The sequence below is a fragment of the Haemaphysalis longicornis genome, unplaced genomic scaffold, assembly GCF_048455015.1.
Source record: "Haemaphysalis longicornis isolate Haplotype H1 unplaced genomic scaffold, Haemaphysalis longicornis Haplotype H1 scaffold_13, whole genome shotgun sequence".
NCBI classification, from domain to species: Eukaryota; Metazoa; Arthropoda; class Arachnida; order Ixodida; family Ixodidae; genus Haemaphysalis; species Haemaphysalis longicornis.
Genome location: NW_027526233.1, coordinates 88,755,381 through 88,774,511, shown reverse-complemented (window position 1 = coordinate 88,774,511; position 19,131 = coordinate 88,755,381). Strand labels below are relative to the sequence as shown.

The window sequence follows — 19,131 nt, the reverse complement described above, 5'->3', positions numbered from 1 at the left end:
CTCAGCTGCATTTCAGTGCCGAAGCATGTGCAAACAGACGCAGAGCAAATAACCAAGGTCATTCAAACAACCGTCTATTCTTTTCTGTAGATATCAACATAGCTTTCACCAACATCACAGGTGTAGATCCTAAACGAGATCAGTTACACAGTTTTATTACAGACATTGACGCCGACGTAAGTGCTCTCACTGAAACATGGCTGAATGACAACATTAAAGGTTGTGAAGTTTTGCCTTAGAACCGGAATTGCACACTATACCGCCATGATGGAAAGGAAAATAGAGGAGGTGGCATTCTCGTAGGAGTTAAAAGTAGCCTGTCATCCTCACTCGCCAGTCCCGATGACAACCTTGAGCTTATACAGGTGTGTGTGCATTGACCCCAAATGAAGTCACTGTTCGGCATTTGTTATCGACCACCAGACAGTAATCCGCTTTTTTGTGACCACCTTTGCACTCCACTAAAAAATGTCAAAAATATTTTCCATGAAGCGCCAATATTCCTTTTTGGCGATTTTAACTACCCTCACATTAAATGGTCCCTTCTCTCTATGGGTAATCAGTCGCCCTCGAATTAACAGAAACAATTTGTAGACTTGGCCCTACACTATAACCTTCACCAAACAATAACTGCGCCTACTAGAGGTGACAACATACTTGATCTTTTGCTCTCCAACTGCCCTGATGATATCTCAAGTGTAACATATTGCCTGGACATAGCGACAATAACCTTCTTCATGTACCCCTCTCTATGCCACTAAAAAGACGGTCACCTACGAAGAAATCATTCACAGAGTATAATAGAGCAAACTTTGAATTAATCAAAAAAGAATTTACTCACTACTATGAAAGTTTTGAGAAGTCGTACGAAGATCGTTCAGTGAACGTTAACTGGGAACTCTAGAAAAACATGTTGCTCAGTCTAAAAAATAAATCTATACATATAACCACTGAAAAATCCGAATAAAAAAACCCATGGTTCAACAAACACTTAAAATCACTGCTAAACCGAAAAAAGCGCCTGTATAGAACCGCAAAAAGCAAAACAGTCCAGAAGCATGGGAGCGACACCGTCCTGTCAGGCTGAATATATCAAACAATTAAATGACGCCAAAGACAAATATTTCCAAGTCGAGTCGATTTCAATACTCCGCACAAACCCAAATAAATTCTGGCGCACCATTTCCACCAAACTACAAACTAACCAGATAATCCTTGTCGACGCAAGTGAGGAACCCATAGGCGTCAATGATTCAGCAGCAGCCCTAAATGACTTCTTTACATCGGTCTTCCATGATTGTAATTCTTGCCCTATGGAACCTTTGCCCAACTTCTCCTCCAAAACAATACCTGAAATACAAATAACCCTGGTTGGCATAACCAACTTAATCCGCTCTCTTTAAATATCATCATCAGCAGGCTACGACGACATCAATGCAAAATTACTAAAAGGTACTATAAATATATCTAGTAAATCTCTGCACCTTATATTCAAGCAATGCTCAAGCACAAAAACCTTGCCTGACGACTGGAAAAAAGCGGAAATAGTCCGTATTTTTAAAGGAGGTAGGCACAATACACCTTCCAGTTACCGCCCGATTTCTCTTACCAATGTCCCATGTAAGCTCCTCGAGCACATCATAGCATCTTACCTAATAGATTACGTTGAATCAATCAATTTTTTTTGACCCCTTACAACACGGCTTTCGTAAATCTGAGTTACGAAACTCAATTAGCCGAATTCACAGATTTACAACATATGGCCGACAATCTTGAAGTTGACGCAATATTCTTGGATTTTTCAAAGGCATTCGACTGCGTTTATCACAAACATCTACTTGCAAAAGTATCTTTCCTTGGTATCAGTCCTAACAATATAAAATTGCTTGAACATTTGCTTAGCAGGGCGCGTCCAGTTTGCCTGCGCCAACAATTTCCAGTCAGTTCTAACCGATGTAACGTCAGGGGTTCCCCAGGGCAAAGGCTTAAGCCCACTCTTGTTTTTGATTTACGTCAACGACCTCCACACCAACATAACATGAAAATTGTGCCTTTTTTCGGACGATTGCATCCTGTATAATCACCTTTTTACATCTAATGACTCTGTCGCCCTACAACATGATCTAGACACCATCGCTGCCTGGTGCGAAAAATGTCATATGTCTTTAAACCTCGCAAAATGCAAAGTAATGTCTTTCACGCCCAAACGCACCCCCATAGATAACACCTATTATATTCACTACGTTCCTATTGACCACACCAGTGCGTACAAGTATCTAGGAATCCGTATGACGCCGTCTCTATCATAGGTGACACATATTGAAACAATCCGATGTGGAGCTTCAAGCACACTTGGGTACTTGCGAAACAACTTAAAATTCGCACCTTCCGAAATAAAAAAAACTTGCATAATTAACGTACGTTCGACCAAAACTTGAGTACGCATCATTCATTCGGCAGCGATCACAAGCTTACCTCACCGACGACTTAGAAGCCGTGCAAAACCGCACTGCTCGTTTCATTATTTCAGAATATTCAAGACACACCAGCGTAACTGCCTTAAAACACACATTGTCTCTTCAATCGCTTGCTTCACGGCTCATAAATTCTCGTCTCTGCCTCCTGCAAACCTTCCTTTACTCCACCCGGTCAGGACACGCCCTCCTGAAACGCCCGTTTCGGACATCGTCCCGTATATCTCGCACTCGTCCCTTGGCGGCGATAAGGTGCCATACGACGGTGATGAGCGGCTCATTCTTCCCCCACACCGTCACTATTTAGAACGCGATCCCGGATAACATTGCGTCCTGCAGCGATCGCGCAAAATGTTGTGCGAAACTAACCTATAACACCAAAAAAAAAAAACGACGCCACCTAAACACCCCACTTGCGTCCTTCGTCTCTCTTTGTTTTTTTTCGCCTTCTTTCTTTGCCTTGTTATTACACTGCTGTAAAATTTATTCTTAGTCTTGCTGTTGTCACTACAGTGTTCAATGATCCTTTCTTCTTTTCCATTTTGCTTCTTGTTAAAATGTGTGAATATTGTCACTTTTTTAGATATCACATCCTGGACGTTCGCCTTGTCACTTGAGTGTTAATTCTCGTCCTTTTTATTTCCTTTTTGTTCTCCCTTGTTTAAACTTGTGATTATTGTTACTTTTTATGAAGTTGTTAAAACCCTGATGTACGCCGTCCCTCGAGTATTGATTCCTTACTTTTAATTTCCTTTTTTTATTGCTTGCTACCTTTTTCTGAAGATGTTGCAACGTTGATGTACGCCGCCCCCTTATGTATTGTCTCCGGGCCCTTAAGGATGAATAAATGAAACCATTGCTCTAGGTCTCCACCAGGGGATCCCCGAAAAAATGGGGATTCCTCCGATGTTTCCCAATACCGGGTAAAGAATTTGTAATGTCGCTCTTTGTCAATGCCTCCATGTCCTTGCAGCGTCTTGGATCAGTCCGTATTCCGCAAAAAGACCTTGAAGAAGAAAGATGGGAAAGGTCGGACTTCATTGGCGCCTAGCCCGGGCCCTAGAGTAAATGGGCCCTGCAAGTCAAACAAATGCTATGTAACCAATGACGACGCATCTTTTCTTCGACACACAAAATTTCAAAACGGCGGAGCCGTATTTGTCTCTCCCTCCTCCTTCAACCAGGTTCCATTCCGGGGAACCGGATTTACTTGCAACCTCCTGGCCACCACCGACAACTCTTTCACAAGCGTTATCACAACGGCTATTCCCCTCGCCACCACCGATGCCTCTTTTCAAAATTGCACAGCCGGCTTACAATACCCGTAGCGACGCTATTAGATCATTGCGGAGAAGGAACACCCGCTTTATTGGGTGTAAAAACGCCCGAACGCCACTGCCACCGCCTCCGCCGAGGATGTTGCTGCGGTCGTTGCCGTTTCATATTCTAACTCACCCACTAGCTGCGGGTCCCTGCTGTTTTAAAGCAACCTTCCCGTAGGAATGCCGTTGTGAGCACATAACTATTATTTAGCTGGAAAGCAATGGCCAGCGACAAGGTCACGTCGGCGGCCGTCATTGGTCAGCTTACCATAATTATTCTACCTGAACGATAAAAATATATCTTAGTCCGGCCGCCTATAAAGATTATTCTCTGTTATTTCGCATGTGTACTTCACACCTAATTATGCGCCCACCCTGGTTGCCCGTTTAGGTGTGTACGGGCTGGGGGTGTAGGAAGGGGGCATGCATGCACATAAGAGCTAGATGCCGCTACTGATGACATACCCGTTGTGGTGGTGGTAGATTTTCAACGTGGTAGTCTCATGGCCCAAACGCCCTTTCGTGTGTGTTAGCTAAAGTAAGTGTGGATGCCTTAGAGGTGTCAATTTCTTATGGGATGGGCGCATATTGTTCACTTGGAGGACGAAGAGCGAAAACTGAAGAAGCGTCAGCCCGAACAGAATACAGTATGGGCGCGAAAATAACAAAAAGCCACTGCCGCCGCCTTTGCCATCTGCAGCTCAATCTGGTCGGGTAGCTGCGGATCCCTCCAGGATGAACATAAACTAGCCCGATTAGAACGCCGAAGTGGGCCAGCATTACTTGTTCAGCTTAAAGGCCTTTAAAACGGGAAGCTTGACAGTATCTCTCTTTTACTGACCCTCTTGACCGGTTGCCCATTTATGCGTGAACAGGTGGGGAGCGGACGGAGGGGGGCGGACACGTGTTGCTAAACGTTTCACGCCCTTACTGATGGCAGATGCGTCAAGTCTAAACGTGACCATGAAACTGCCCAGTGCTACCAGTCCGGTACCCTCATTTGTAGAGTGGATTGGGTTCGCGCGTTACACAAACAGTAAGATGCCTACGACGTGGGAAGGAAAGAGACAGCTCTACATTTGTTGTCTAGTATAAAGCTCGAGTGCTTACAAATTTCATTCAGGTAATTGGTTAGGAGGACTGCACCGTCATTAATGACAAACCAACGTGTTTTGTTTCGTGCATTACGTGGAACGCGTGTAGCTTTGCAGGTAATCCTATTTCACATAGTGGAAGAGCACCAAGTGTTTGGGTCGACTTGGGTTCATTTAGGAACTCAAAAAGAGCACACGCACTGAGGAATCTGTCAACCAAACGGCGTGCCCAGATGTCTCACGAAAAATGAAAATGCCGTGGTGTTTTCCCAGGGAATATTTACTTCGTAGTGTGAATCCTTCAAGGACCATGTAAATACATGGAATGTCGTTAAGCCGTACGCGAATACGCCGTACTTTTAAACCTAATGCCTCCGGATAAATCACCGCGCCGGTTCGTACGTACTGTCCTCACCTCCCCGTAAGGTATGGATTAACGAAGTTTCAAATGTTGAAAATGTGAGAAACAGCGCGAAAGGGCAGGATGTAGAGAAGACAAACACGCGGCGCTCACTAATAACCAAGTTTTATTGCTTGCAGGTGGCTTATATACAGATATTGTTATAAAATTGACTCAATACGCGGCTCTTAATTGTGAGTAGTAATGCAACCTTCAAGTGATGCATCAATGTCACACGTGAAGCACATATTCAACATAATTCAAATGGCAGGAAGCGAGGGACAGAGAATGGAGCATAAATGGTTATTATACAATTTTTACATATGATCGAACAAATTCTGAAGGCTGTTTGTAGGACGTGAGAGAAATTGAGCAAAAGCTTATTAAACTAAAATTGCACAAAAAATTTCATTCTTTTTCTCGTAAGTTGTGTTCACCCTCGGCACAATAAATGTTTCTAAGGAACGGAGAGGCCGCAGTGTTTTGTTGATATGTCTGTAATCAGAGCAAAAGTACTTTATCGAAGAGTGTCAAAAATAAAGTGTTTGTGCACCGGTAACATATCTACCAAGTCTGTGCTAACCGAGGGGTATTCGCCATGATAATAAGTGCCATAAATTATACACTGGGCACTGCTTTTTAATATGCTATTAAAGACGTTAAGTTTCTAAGGTGAGGCTACACCACAAATTCTAAGCCCATACACTAAATTGATTTGCCATAGCCCTGAAAGGCCACTTTTTCACTCGGAAATCACAGAGAGATCTGAAATTCTACACACAAGCACACACAAGTCTTAAACGTTTAGCTTCGTGCTTCTTGCGTACGCTCCACAATAGAGTGTAATTTAAATGCATTTCTACGTATTTAATATTGCTTTATAGCCTAATAGATGATTAGGAACAGTTGCTACAGGTATAGTAGTCTACAGCAAGGGGCTGGGTAAAGGTAATATTGTAGTAAGGGCCCGTAAAACATGTTAAATAGTTTTTTCTTTATATATAAAATTTTTTTTTGAATTCACCAACCCAGAAACAACACACATCGTTCTGCAGATAAATGACAGGTTCATTATAGGTTGCACTAGGGCGAGTTAGGGCGCTGTCGTCGGCGTATATGTAAAACTGGGAATGGAGAGGCAGATTAGCTAGATCATTTATGTTGATATTAAATAAAAATGGTCGAAAGACAGATCCTCGTTGTACTCTCGCGTTAGTATATAACACTTCGCTTAAAGAATCCTCAACCCCTACGCACCGTGCCCGAAAAGTGAAAAATTTCTGGAAAAACAATTTATACGGAACCCTAAAACAAAATATATAACGTTTATAAATAGCTCTTGATAATCAATTCTGTCAAAAGCTTTATGAAAATCGATGAAGAGGGGAAGTACTACAGTGAAACCAGGATGATACGTCCCCCCGTTTTACGAATACTCGGTTGTTACGACAAAAACGCCGCGGTCGCGGAAAGTTTCCCACAGAAACAATGCATTAAAAACCTCGAAAATACGACGTTCGGGGGCACGTGGTAAATCTCATACGACGCATCCTGACGTGTTTAAACCGGCGTTTTTCTCATCTTTTGCACCGCTTGGCCGCCTCGTCGGGATCTTTCTTAATCCTTAACCTTCGTTTGACGCTGACTGATGTGCGAAGGCCACAGGCAAGCTGACGCAAGCAATCAGGTGGGCACTAGTCGGCGGGAGTCGCCCAATGCGCCAACCGCGAGAAGTCAAAGTTCAGACAAGTGGCGCTGAGGACCGCCAATTTTAACCTACTTCGAGCCCACGAACGTAAAAGCACATACGATGCAACCGAACACCCGCTCTCTTCGGCTGGTCCATTCAAGTTACTCTTTTTAGCGATTCGCTCTCGCCCCCTCTCTCGGCTCCGCTTATCAGTCTCTTCCAAGCCGCTTTGTCGCTCTTCTCCTGTGTCGTACTCCACCATCTCGTACTATTGTTCGTTTCGCTTTGTCTTGGCACTTCCAACTCTCGCCTTTTCCCCTATCAATATGGCCTACCACGTTGGCCTTATCTCGTGCGCGCGAAACCGGGGCTAGCCGGCCATAAATAGCGCCGGACTGCACAGGGGTCACGTAGCGCGCTGCGTGGCTGGCGAGCAAGCATAGACGCCATGGAGGGGAAAGGGGTCACCAGACAGGCGGTTTATTTTGAAAAACTTTAGATTTCAGTTAGTGGTTCGCCAATTGCGGGAGAATGCGCTAAATATAGTTCTTTAAATAAGTTTTAAGACCACCGGTCACGTGAAGGCGTCTATCGGGGCGAAATTTGTTAGCACCCCGATTATACGACCCCCCCGGTCATACGACGCATCAGCGGGGTCTGTTGAAAGTCGGTTTATTAGGATTCGACTATGTTATGTAGGTAAATCTGTTTACAAATAAAATCATTAAAATTTTCCAGCAATGAATCGAGAGATGCGAAACAATGATTTCATTCCGTCTCACCCTGCCTACAAAATAACTCCAGTTATATTACTGAGACCACTGCAGAAACCGAACTGTGCTCTGTTTAATAAGTCATATTTGCACAATAGGAGGTCATACTTTTATGAAAGATTTTATCTCTAATGCAAACTATGGAAGAACAAGTTGCTATTGCTCTATAAATATTGTAGTCTTTTTTAGACTTCTGTTTGTCGAGCGGTCTCATAATACTAATCTTCATGTGGTTATGAATTAGGCCAGTCTGGAGCGTTTGATTTATGAAGTGGAGCAGGACTAATCTTAGTTTATTAATGTTATGTATAAGGTCTGTCTTCCTAATTCCATCATAATGCGCCGATTTGGTTATCAAATATGTCCTTATTATTTGTTATTACTCCTCCTCTGTGACTGTCCGCATGCAAGCAGAGTGATCGTTGTACGTGTAACACTGGCTTTTAGGGGTTTACTTTGTGTAATTTGGAGATTCTTTGTGTAATTTGGAGATTTACTTTGTGTAATATTCAATAAACCCGTTCGCTGTCATCGTCCGAGACACATCGGGGAATTCCATTTTCAGTGTTTATCGACATTCGCCTTGACTGGTGTGCCTGTAACGGCATTCACCAGGTTCCATGTTTTCCGTGCGAAACGGTGACACCATGCAGAATGATATTCGTTCTAGCGATTGTAAGCTAACTCTATTTTTGCCGTAATTTTATTTTGTAGCTTCCGAAGCTCCTCTTTCATCAGGATGTCACTCGGAATATTCCGACATTTACTAAACAGCTTAATTTTTACGTAACAGAGCTCCAATATTTTGTTTCAATACTTGGACTATTACAATTTAGGCGTTTATAATTTCTTTCTTTTTGAGTTGCTGTATAAATCTTTAAAATTATGTACAACTTGATAGTACGCTAGGAGAAGGTCAACATTAATTAAAGAATCCAACTGAACATTGTGTATTTGCTTATCTACTGCATCATTATTAAGGAGTAGCCTTTACTCGAGTATACCTTCATCTGAAGATTGACTTTCTTTGGACACTAAAAAACCGACAAAGTAATCATCGGCAACATTTTTTTGTATGAAAGAGGCTAAAGACTCGCGTTTAGATAATCTTGAGCGGATATGGTCTACACAGGATTGGGTTAATTTGTGTCCAAGTATTTCGTCTCGTGTATAATCAGTAATACGGTTTTCAAGGCCAAAGCTTGCTATTAAAGCTAGGTATTTTGTAACCATCGACTTCATTGCAATTGACATATCTATAAAAGCTCATCAATAAAAACAAGTACATTGTTTTTTGGTAGCCTGTAAAGCGGTATAACAAGAAATTCTGCTGTATCCTGTGGGAACGGCGCGCAGACGAGGAGAAAGACGCTGTTCGGGGCACGCGCAGCGTGTGCGCGCTGGAGCGTGACGAGGGACTGAGGCAGTGCGTGCCTGGGCTTGGAGAAGATCAGACGTCTCGGGACGGGTTCGGGTCAGAGCTGACTAAAGGTGTGTTTTCTGGGGACTCGGTGTCTTTCTTGGGAGCCGCGGCCGGGCCCTAAGACCCCGGTACCACATTTGGCGCCCTGAACGTGGGGCCGGTCGTTGGTTCTCGGGAAAGACATTGTGGTCTTCTTCCTCTTTGTTCTAGAGCGTTCGCTGTTCGCGTCGCCGGTGTCTGGGGTATTCCCCGGTAATTCTCTAGAGATTTTTGTGTCGCTTTTCTGGCAAACAGTGGCATTTCCCTTGTGATAGCGCGGCGGCGGTAATCGCTGTGTGCCTTTTTTTTTTCGTTTCGTGGTGCACCGGATTCCATCATGGAGCGTAGGCCTCGCCGGGGTGCAGCCACGCCTTCTGCTCGACGGAGCCTCTCGGCCGACCCTCACGGTGCTGGCTTTGGATCGGATACCTCGGAGGTCGTCGCTACCCTGGGCCCGATCGCACGCCTCTGCGAGAATCTTGTTAATCGCTTGGAGAATTTGCAGGTGGGGCCCGCTGGTTCCGGGCATGCGCCCCCCACGAGCCTCGAGGCGCCGCAGCGCGTGCCGGCATTCCACCCGAGCCTCGCAGTGCCACGGTTCACGGGCTATGACGACTTCAAATCCGTGGCGGACTTCCTGAGCGATCTCAATGTTTACAAGACGGCGTCGGGTGCTTCGGACGAGTTCGTGTTGACCCGTGTCCTGCCGGTTGCCCTGGAGGCATCGGCTGGTCGTTGGTGGCGCCTCCAGACCCCGTTCGCGTCCTGGGCCGACTTCGAGGCACGCTTCCGCGAGGAGTTCTTGCCTCCCGACTACGACTACCGCATCCGCCGTGAGCTGGAGGCACGTACGCAGCACCCGCGAGAAGGCTTGCTCGAATACATTCGAGCTATCCAGGAGCTCTTCAAGCGAGCTATCCCGGGTGCGTCTGACGCGGAAATGGTAAAGCACGTCTTGCGGCGTTTCCATCCGCGCTTCCGACCTTTCCTGCACGGTCGTGATTACTCCAGTTTGGAGGAGACGGCGCGATCAGCTCGATCAATCGAGGACGCTCTGATATCAGAGCTGAGTTATATACCCCCTCCGCCAGTAGGGGAGGCACTTGAGCCAGCTTGCGCATGGAGAGACACCTATGAGACTTCGCCACAGCGAAGTCCACAGCCGCGTACGGCAGCGGCGGGCTTGAATTCCCCCCGCGCACGAGGTCCTTCTGCCCTTGGCGACAGGCAGTTGGAGCGCGGAAGACCACTAGATGGTGCAGCCCACGGCGGCAACTCCCCGCAGCGGTTAGAGCCAGGGTTCCTGCGTTGGGAAAACAGGCCCTCTTTACTGGCAGGCTCACCGCTCCCCGACCCGAGTCTCTCCCTTGGGGGTCGGCAACGAAATCCTCTGAACTCCAGAGGTCCTTCTCGTCCGGTTGTCGAGACGGGAGGGTCGCGGGGCTACGTGCCCAATGGAAATCAAGCTGGCGGCTGTTACCGATGTGGACAGCCTGGACACTTCCGTCGGGAGTGTCCTGAGGTGATGGCTCGTCGCCAAAATATCAACAGCCATCAGGGAAACGAGTACGGCCCGCGATGCTAATGGCCACCAAAGCATCGCTATGGGCTCCGGATATGAGGAACGGCGAAAACTTGTGTTTTTTGCCCTCTGCTTGTCGTGTTGAAGCGCCGGCACAGCCCATAGCACCGCATGTTTCTGTTTACGTAGTTGGAGCGGACATTGACGCCTTGATTGACACTGGCGGCAGTTTGTCGCTAATGGGCGATACCGTGTTTGAACTTTGCCGTGCACATGGTGTCAAGTTGCGCAAATGCAGCACCCGTTTGCAAGTGGCCAATGGTGCTGTTGTTCAAGCACGTGGTGCTGTGCGCTTGCGCATTTCATACGCAAGCAGAAGGTGTCGGCAGCGCTTTACGTACTGCCCGGGTTTGGCGGTGCCCATGATTTTGGGCAGGGATTTCATTATTCGCGAGGGCCTCCTGCTTGACTTGGCGGGTGGTGGCTACAGATTGGGCAATGACGCAGAACTGATACCTTTTGTGGCGTCAACGCATATCTGTACCGTGCCAAGGTCAGCCGCAGTCGCAACGAAATCGGTGTTGCCTGAGCGAATCAGGAAGTTGATTGAGGAGTGTCCTTGCAGTGACTATGAGAGGGAGCAGCTCGCCTATGTGCTGGAGCCGTTTGCCGAAATGTTCACGGAGGCCCCTGGGCGGACAACCGTCCTTCAACATCGCATTGACACGGCAGACGCCCCTCCTTGGAGCTGCAATCCACGGCCGCTCAGCATCCAGAAGAAGGCGAAACTGGATGTCGCCCTTGACGAGATGCTGAACACGGGGGGTTGTGCGGCCGTCGCAGAGCGCCCATGCATCTCCAGTCGTGTTGGCGCCAAAAAAAGACGGCGGTGTGCGTCTCGGCGTGGACTACCGTCGTCTCAACGACGTAACCGTAAGAGACGCATATCCTTTTCCTGCCGTAGAATCTATCATTTCCTCGCTTGGTGGTGCACGCGTGTTTACCACTCCAGATTGCTCACGCGGCTTTTTGCAAATTGAAATGCACCCTGATGATATTCCTAAAACCGCCTTCACATGCTACAGGGGTCTTTTCGAGTTTGTGCGCATGCCGTTTGGGCTGAAAAACTCCCCGAGCTCGTTTCAAAGATTAATGGACATCGTCCTTGACGATGTACGTTATAAGTACGCGATGGCCTATATGGATGACGTCGTCATCTTTTCGCGCACCTTTGAGGAGCATCTCGTCCATCTCAGAGATGTGCTTGACCGCATGAAACGCGCCGGCCTCACCATCAATCCTAAAAAGGTCCAACTCGCGACAAGCAAAGTTGAATTGCTCGGCTTTGTCGTGGACAAGGGAGAGCTTCGTCCTAACGATGCCAAACTGAAAGCAATTACAGAGTATCCGTGCCCGCGTGACGTTAAGAGCTTGCAGCGCTTCTTGGGCATGATAGCCTTTTACCGCAGCTTCATTCCTCATTGTGCGGAGCTATCACGTCCGCTGAACCAGCTACTACGGAAAGGCGTGAAATGGCAATGGGCAGAGGCTGTACAGCAAGCTTTTGAAGCACTGTCTCGCGCAATCGCGACAACAGCGGCGTTAAGGATACCGGACCTTAACAAACAATTTGTGTTGCAGACCGATGCCAGCGACTATGGACTGGGCGCAGTGCTGATGCAGGAGTTTGAGGGCGTTCTCCGTCCGGTCGCATTTGCTAGCCATACGCTCACTCCAGCTGAGCGCAATTACACGGTCACAGAACGTGAGTGTCTGGCAATTGTGTTTGCACTAAAGAAATTTGACATGTATCTTGACGGTGCCTCTTTCACCATTCAGACAGACCACATGACATTAACGTGGCTGCAGCGTTTGCAGAACCCTGCTGGTCGTCTTGCGCGCTGGGTGCTTGCGCTTCAGCGCTACGATTTTACTATCCAGCACAGGAAGGGTTCGCAGAACCAAGTCGCTGACGCGCTATCGCGCGCACCCCTGCCGCCATCCTCGGACGCGGCAGCGCCGGCGCTGGTGGCTGCAGTGGATGCTGACGCACGCTGGGGTACGCTGGTGAGCAGGGCAGATCTTCTCGCGGCGCAACGTGCCGACGGACTCTGCCGTAAGATCATTGAGCACGTCGGGGCACAGGGCGCAGCTCCCACCAGCAACAGCGGTGAGTTTGATACATATGTGTTGGCGGAAGACGGTCTCCTGCTACGGTATATCCCGCAGGACGATGACGAAGCTAATTCACCATTCCGCGCTGTTGTACCGCGTAAGCTTCGGAGGGCTTTCATCCGCTACTTTCATGATTCAGCTCTGGCTGGACACAGCTCTGGCAGCAAAACTTATGAGAAGTTATGTCGGACTGTCACGTGGCCGGGAATGAGGCAGGATGTGCTGCGGTACGCCAGGAGCTGTCACGTGTGTCAGACAGCGAAACCCCGAGTTGGTTGCCCGCCCGGATTGATGCAGTCTGTTGAGAGTAAGAGCACCTGGCAAATCGTTGCTTGCGATATCATGGGCCCTTACCCCCGCAGCCCGCGTGGGAATTGTTATTTGTTTGTGGTGACGGACCATTTCACGAAGTGGGTAGAGCTGTTCCCGCTACGTACCGTCAATACACCGAATGTATGGAGGTGCCTAATGGAAGTGTTTTCGCGCTTTGGGTTCCCCGCACAGCTCATAACGGATAATGCTACGTATTTTACGAGCAAATTGTTTGAGGACAACTGCCGAGCTGTAGGCGTGAAACACAAACGTACGACCACCTATCACCCTCAGACAAACATAACGGAGCGTGTGAATCGCAACCTCAAGGCGATGCTAATTGCTCATACGGAGCAACACAAGGATTGGGATGCTAAGCTGCCTGAGATTGCATTTGCCACTCGAACCACGGTTAATCGTTCAACCGGGTTTACGCCGGCTTATCTGAATTACGGTCGGGAGATGCCATTTCCTCTCGACAGGACACTTCCAGAAACGGACACGGGTTCTGGTCTGTCGCCTCATGCTGTGGCCGTCCACCAGCGCCTGCGTGACGCGATACAGGCTGCCTGGGAGCAGCTTGATGTTGCTCGTCTCCAGCAGGCGGAGCAGTACAACCGGGGTCGTCGAGATGTTCAGCTTGCGGTTGGCGACATGGTTCTCCGGCGCACTCATCCACTGAGCGACGCTTCACGCAAGTTCTCCGCGTCGCTAGCTCCTAAATGGGAGGGCCCTTTTACCGTAAGCGAGAAGCTGTCTTCCATCACGTATCTTTTACGCAACAACAGGACCGGTGAACATGCAGGCCCGGTTAATATAGCCGACCTTAAACGGTACCACGCGGACTGATCATGTTTTTCTTTTCAGAGGACGCCTTCGCCTAGCGTTGCGTATGGGCGCTAGCGAAATAACAGAATTAGTTTTTTTTTTCTTTTACTATCCACATTTTTCTTTTTTCTCCTCTGTTTATTCTTGACCTGTCTTTTCTGTAAAGCCTTGATCAGTCCTTTATGGTTATTGTGGGGTTCACTTGTTCCGTAGTACCAGCTTGGCTTCCTCTTTTTTGTCCCCTTTCAATATTTTCTGTTTGTATGTTGTTTTGCACGCTCTCGTAGATGCCCCCGCCACCACGCAATCTTCCTGGGCCCTCTCGGGGATGGGGTCATTCTGCGTACGCACAGGCCCGTTTCCATCCCTGGCTTCCCCGGGCGCCACGTCACCGCCCTCCAACACTTCGCACCGTCGCCACCTGGACGGTCGTGGAGGCAGATCGCTCGGTTGGCTGGGTGTCCCGCCTCCCCTGGGAACTCCAGCCCCGTCCTGAACGTGGCGATCCCGCGGCCGATATCCCAGAGCCTTTCCGGGGCCGTTTACTCTCGGATCGACATCCCCAGGAACTTCCATCCATCTATACGGCAGAGGAGCTCCGTCGCCTTTGCCCTTACTGCCGGGTGCCGCAAATCCATGTGCCCACGCACCTGGCAGGTGCTCTGCACCGTGACTGCATGACTGCCGCCATTGCTGCAGCGTCGGCCTCCGCAGGACCCCGAACTGAAGACTCAGTCGCTGCTGCCTTTGCCCTGCTGCTTCACCACCGCCCGGACCTCCTCCGCAACCCTCTCCCGGCCGACCACGTCATCGACATGCCCGACGAGTCTTGACTTTGTTTTTGGAGGGGGGGAGAGTGTGGGAACGGCGCGCAGACGAGGAGAAAGACGCTGTTCGGGGCACGCGCAGCGTGTGCGCGCTGGAGCGTGACGAGGGACTGAGGCAGTGCGTGCCTGGGCTTGGAGAAGATCAGACGTCTCGGGACGGGTTCGGGTCAGAGCTGACTAAAGGTGTGTTTTCTGGGGACTCGGTGTCTTTCTTGGGAGCCGCGGCCGGGCGCTAAGACCCCGGTACCACAATCCTTAGCGATAGAAACTAGTATAACATCAGCCTCCGTGGACTAAACGAAATGGCGTTCCAGAATTCATGACTCCCTGACAAACACGAAAACGCCTCCTCTTTTTTATCTTTACTACACAGCGAAAATAACTGGAATCCTCTAAGAAAGAATGGCTGGAACTCTTGCTCTATAAAATTTATATCAGTTAAATTGAGTAGCTCGACTGACGGCATGATGTCTTTCAGAAATGTCAACAACAAATTCCAGTGCTTTTTCAGATTTCGAACGTTAGCGTAAATTAGCTAAGAGCAATACCAGGTCTGTCCTGAGCCCAATCTTGCTTCAAATGGTCCCACTCAAGAAAGGTGTCTGTGCTACTGGTCGTTTTATGTCAGGTTGTTTAGGCAGCTTGATTGTCGACACCAATTAATGCAGGGCTTCTAATTCCGGCGCATACACTCGTCCGTTGCCTGCCCACACGAAATATCGTTGATGAAGATTTGCTTGCCCACACGAGGTTTTCGTTGATGAAAAATATTTCGATTTTCAATGCAGTTCTTTTGTCAAGCCAGCTATGTCTTACATCACGCCTGAAGAAACACACCAGTATTGGAGGTAGAAGGTAGGCCTGGCCTAATACTGTTAACCAGTTCAATATGCTCCCTGGTGGGAAAGGGAAGACTGAGTTTTTGGGCAACAGTTGTAACAACCTCCATCAGATGTTCGTTATCTCTAGCCTGAACTCCATAAATTTCAATGTCATTCTTCCTGGAGTATTGTTCTAAATTTTGGACTTCTAGTTGAAGCTTGGAAATTCGGTCATCCTTGCTCAGAAGCTGCACCCCTAGATGAGACAATTGCTTTTCCAATTTATTTAGCGGTCGTCCTTGTGTTTTCAAGGATTTAAGGATATCATCATGTTTGGAAGAAAGAACATAAAGGGCGGTTTCCCTTCCCTGAATTGTATTAGTCTGAAGCTTTATTTTCTGGTTCAGCTGGTCCTGCAAAGCCCGCTCAAAATTCATATTCGTTTCGAGCATGTCAAGCTCGTAAATGACTTCGTCCAGTTCACTATCAAGCACACTATCAAGTGATAGCTCGACCGCTCGTACCTCTCAATCTTCTGCTGCTTGCGCCGGTGTTAGCCTCGCCTGTCCGGCAGTGCAGGTTGCGCTAGACCATGATTCCTGTTTTTCAGTGGACCTAGTTTTTGAACAGTTTTTTGTTACCCAATAACATCGTCCTGATTAGTAGCAATTGATACAGTCGGATCATTCTAAGCGCTGGCAATAAGACACGATCTCTCCCTTGCACTGAAGGCAATCAACAGCTTTGTTCATTTTTCAAAGCGCCAAAATGTTCCTCCAACTTGTGCAGTCCGTGAAGCAACAAAGCATTTATTACGAAATTGGTCTTAGCTATACCAGCGACAAAAGGTACCTAGCATCGGCCGCGTTCCCCGCTGGACTCCGCCTGTCGGCAGTAATCGCTAGCTTTTGTGCACTGAGAATCTCTGGGGCTGCTTCCAATTGGTTCGGTCCCAGATGACATTGAGGCATGGTTATCTTGCTCGTGCGCGTGCCTTCGCCGGTATACCGTCGATCCACTCAGGTAGATGATACGGCAACCGAAGGACTGAACATAGCCTCGGCAAATGCCATGTCAGTGACAGTACCAGAACATAGACCAGCGACAAAAGGACGTTAGCTTCGGCCGCGTGCACCACTGAACGGCGCCGTACAGTGTGTAGGTGTGCGTCACTGGGCCGCGCATCGCTTTGCCAACAGAGCTTGTGACGGTGACATTGCCACAAATATTTGCAGGGTAATCAGGATCTTTTTTTTATTTTGGGGCTGAACTTGAAATATTACTTTTATAAGTGACATTTGATTTTTTTCCAGTGCTTATGTATGACTTGGCTTGTTTCCGGGGTTCTGGTGTAAACGTTCACCACTATGTTGGGTTTGGCGACCCCGTGTTGGGGCCGGCTTCTGTTAGAGTCAGACATACGGTTCTGCTTGATGGTGTGTTAGATCCTGCGATCATTGGCAAAGTGTAGAAAAAATTCCTTAACAACTTCGTCACCTCTTGAAACATGTGTTTTTTTCTTCCGAATCTGCAAATATGTGTGCTTAATTTCCAGTCCGCAGTATTCGTTAGCCGGTATTATATAGGCCAAAAAGCCCTCGTATCTGGCCTCTTTTTCCGCAGTTTTCAGGTGGAATTAATGAAGTACTTCCACAGACGCTTTTCGAATACACCTGAAAGGGGCGGCTGCCAGCCATGGAAAAATGGAAAAGTTTGACTAACACGACTGCCGCATTACTCAATAATTACCTAACCTTTTCTGTGGCTCTGGAACTAAGTGCAGGCTCTAGAAGAAGATGCGAGGGTAAGATGTAGTGTGAAAAACATATGTGTCCTTCCAAACTTGCTCTTGCTACACGGATGACTTGGCGCTAAATACCGTACATACTACCAAGCTCACAGAATGTGTGTTTTAATCGACATAAGCATTTCTTAGGCATGCCTGATATCCAAGTCAGTTGCACTCATAGTTTCACACGGACAGAAAGTTGCGGAGCTAGGATTTGTATAGCCGAAGGAATCAAGTTAAGGCTACTAAACTGCCAATTACTCCGCCACAAACATTTGTGATAAAAACTCACAAGTAAAAATATTATTCTGGCAATTCATCATTACACAATTACTAAGAAAACAAAATGGGGTTCGGTCGGCCCCAGAATCCTGGGACGCTCGAAGCCGAGTCTGTACACAAAGCAGCGGCGTCGCCGGATTGCCTCGAAAGCGCGTCATCCCTATTTCATATTTGCCGCGCTTTCGAGGTGCTTTTTCAAAGAAAGTGCTACGAGTTGTGCCGCGCTTCCGCCAGATGGCGCCACGGGTCCCGCGACCAAGAGAAGACGCAGTGAAACATCCCCCTCGCGAGGGGCACGATCAAATGCAGAGCATTTCCGGGGGCGCACGACGTTAAGTAGTTTGCGTTACGTTAATGTTGTTGCACTTGTGGCAACTCCTGACGAGAGAGCGCTCGTCAGCAGTAATTTGAATGAGTCAACGATACAAGGCGCGTCGTAGCGTCACATTCTGTGTCGGCTTTGTGGCGCAGTGTGTAGAGCACCATGTACATTGCGTTCCGCCCGCAGGGTCGAGGAATCGAAACCGGGCGCCGGATAGTATTTTTTTTAAAGTAGGGAGCGGTGCGGTGTGGACTACGTACGTCAACGCGGGTGACATCGTGAGTTACTGAAATGCTCTGCATTTAAAATTTGTTCGCTGCTTGTTATCTTATACCAGTTGTTTAAAATACAGGTATTTTAAAAAACCCACCATTTAGAAAATTATACAACTCTTTTTGCTTGACTAGAAGGAACGAATCACAACAACGAATATACCTTTGACCACAATGTTGGTTTAGTGAACTTACCTTTCCAAGCCTCCGTCCAAGAATATTCTCTTATGCGAGAGGGTCCACAATAACAAGATGGCTATTTCTGATAGCTGATTTATTTGCGGACGTTTTGATTTACGCAATATTTTTGCAGGTCATTCTTCGAGAAAACGATGTAATTCATCGCGCAAAACAGGGGGATTTGTCTGGTGAGTTTCCCTTTATGTGCCGCACGAATTGAAACAATAAATACTTGGTCAAACCACATTGTTTCGCAGCTGTTGAATTCTTGATACGACGTCAATGAGCTAGATATTTAGAAAAGAGACCTATAAGGCAGAACATGCAATAACAATGGCGATATTGACAGATTGTCTCAAGACTCTGGTGGTTACCCAAGACGTCCATCAGCAGTGCATTCTCAGATTCTTTCACTCGTGGTTTATCTCCTCAAGCAAACGCGTCGTTTGGATGTGCCACCGCCGCTGCCGGAAACCAGTACTGCTGTTGAGGTCCTCTCACAAAAAAATTGCGGTATAGTTCATTTGCCGGCAGCTATCCCAACAGTGCATAAAAACATGTGAGCACTTTGTCAACACCCGTTTCG

At 47.8% G+C, this 19,131-nt stretch overlaps 1 protein-coding gene across 1 annotated transcript; it reads left to right on the top strand.

Annotated features, from left to right (window-relative positions):
• Positions 1-9,422: 9,422 nt before the first annotated feature.
• LOC144163938 (uncharacterized) lies at positions 9,423-14,885 on the top strand. The gene is made up of 2 exons (XM_077694588.1): positions 9,423-10,522; positions 14,710-14,885. The coding sequence occupies exons 1-2, from the start codon at positions 9,553-9,555 to the stop codon at positions 14,883-14,885; spliced, it is 1,146 nt and encodes a 381-aa protein (XP_077550714.1). The 5' UTR covers positions 9,423-9,552.
• Positions 14,886-19,131: the final 4,246 nt, after the last annotated feature.

What these genes read in the sequence shown, in the direction of transcription:
- LOC144163938 (XM_077694588.1), top strand. Translation starts at nt 9,553, where the DNA reads ATGGAGCGTAGGCCTCGCCGGGGTGCAGCCACGCCTTCTGCTCGACGG. An exon ending in GTTAGAGCCAGGGTTCCTGC is followed by an intron (nt 10,523 to 14,709) that starts GTTGGGAAAACA and finishes CGCACCTGGCAG; the next exon opens with GTGCTCTGCACCGTGACTGC.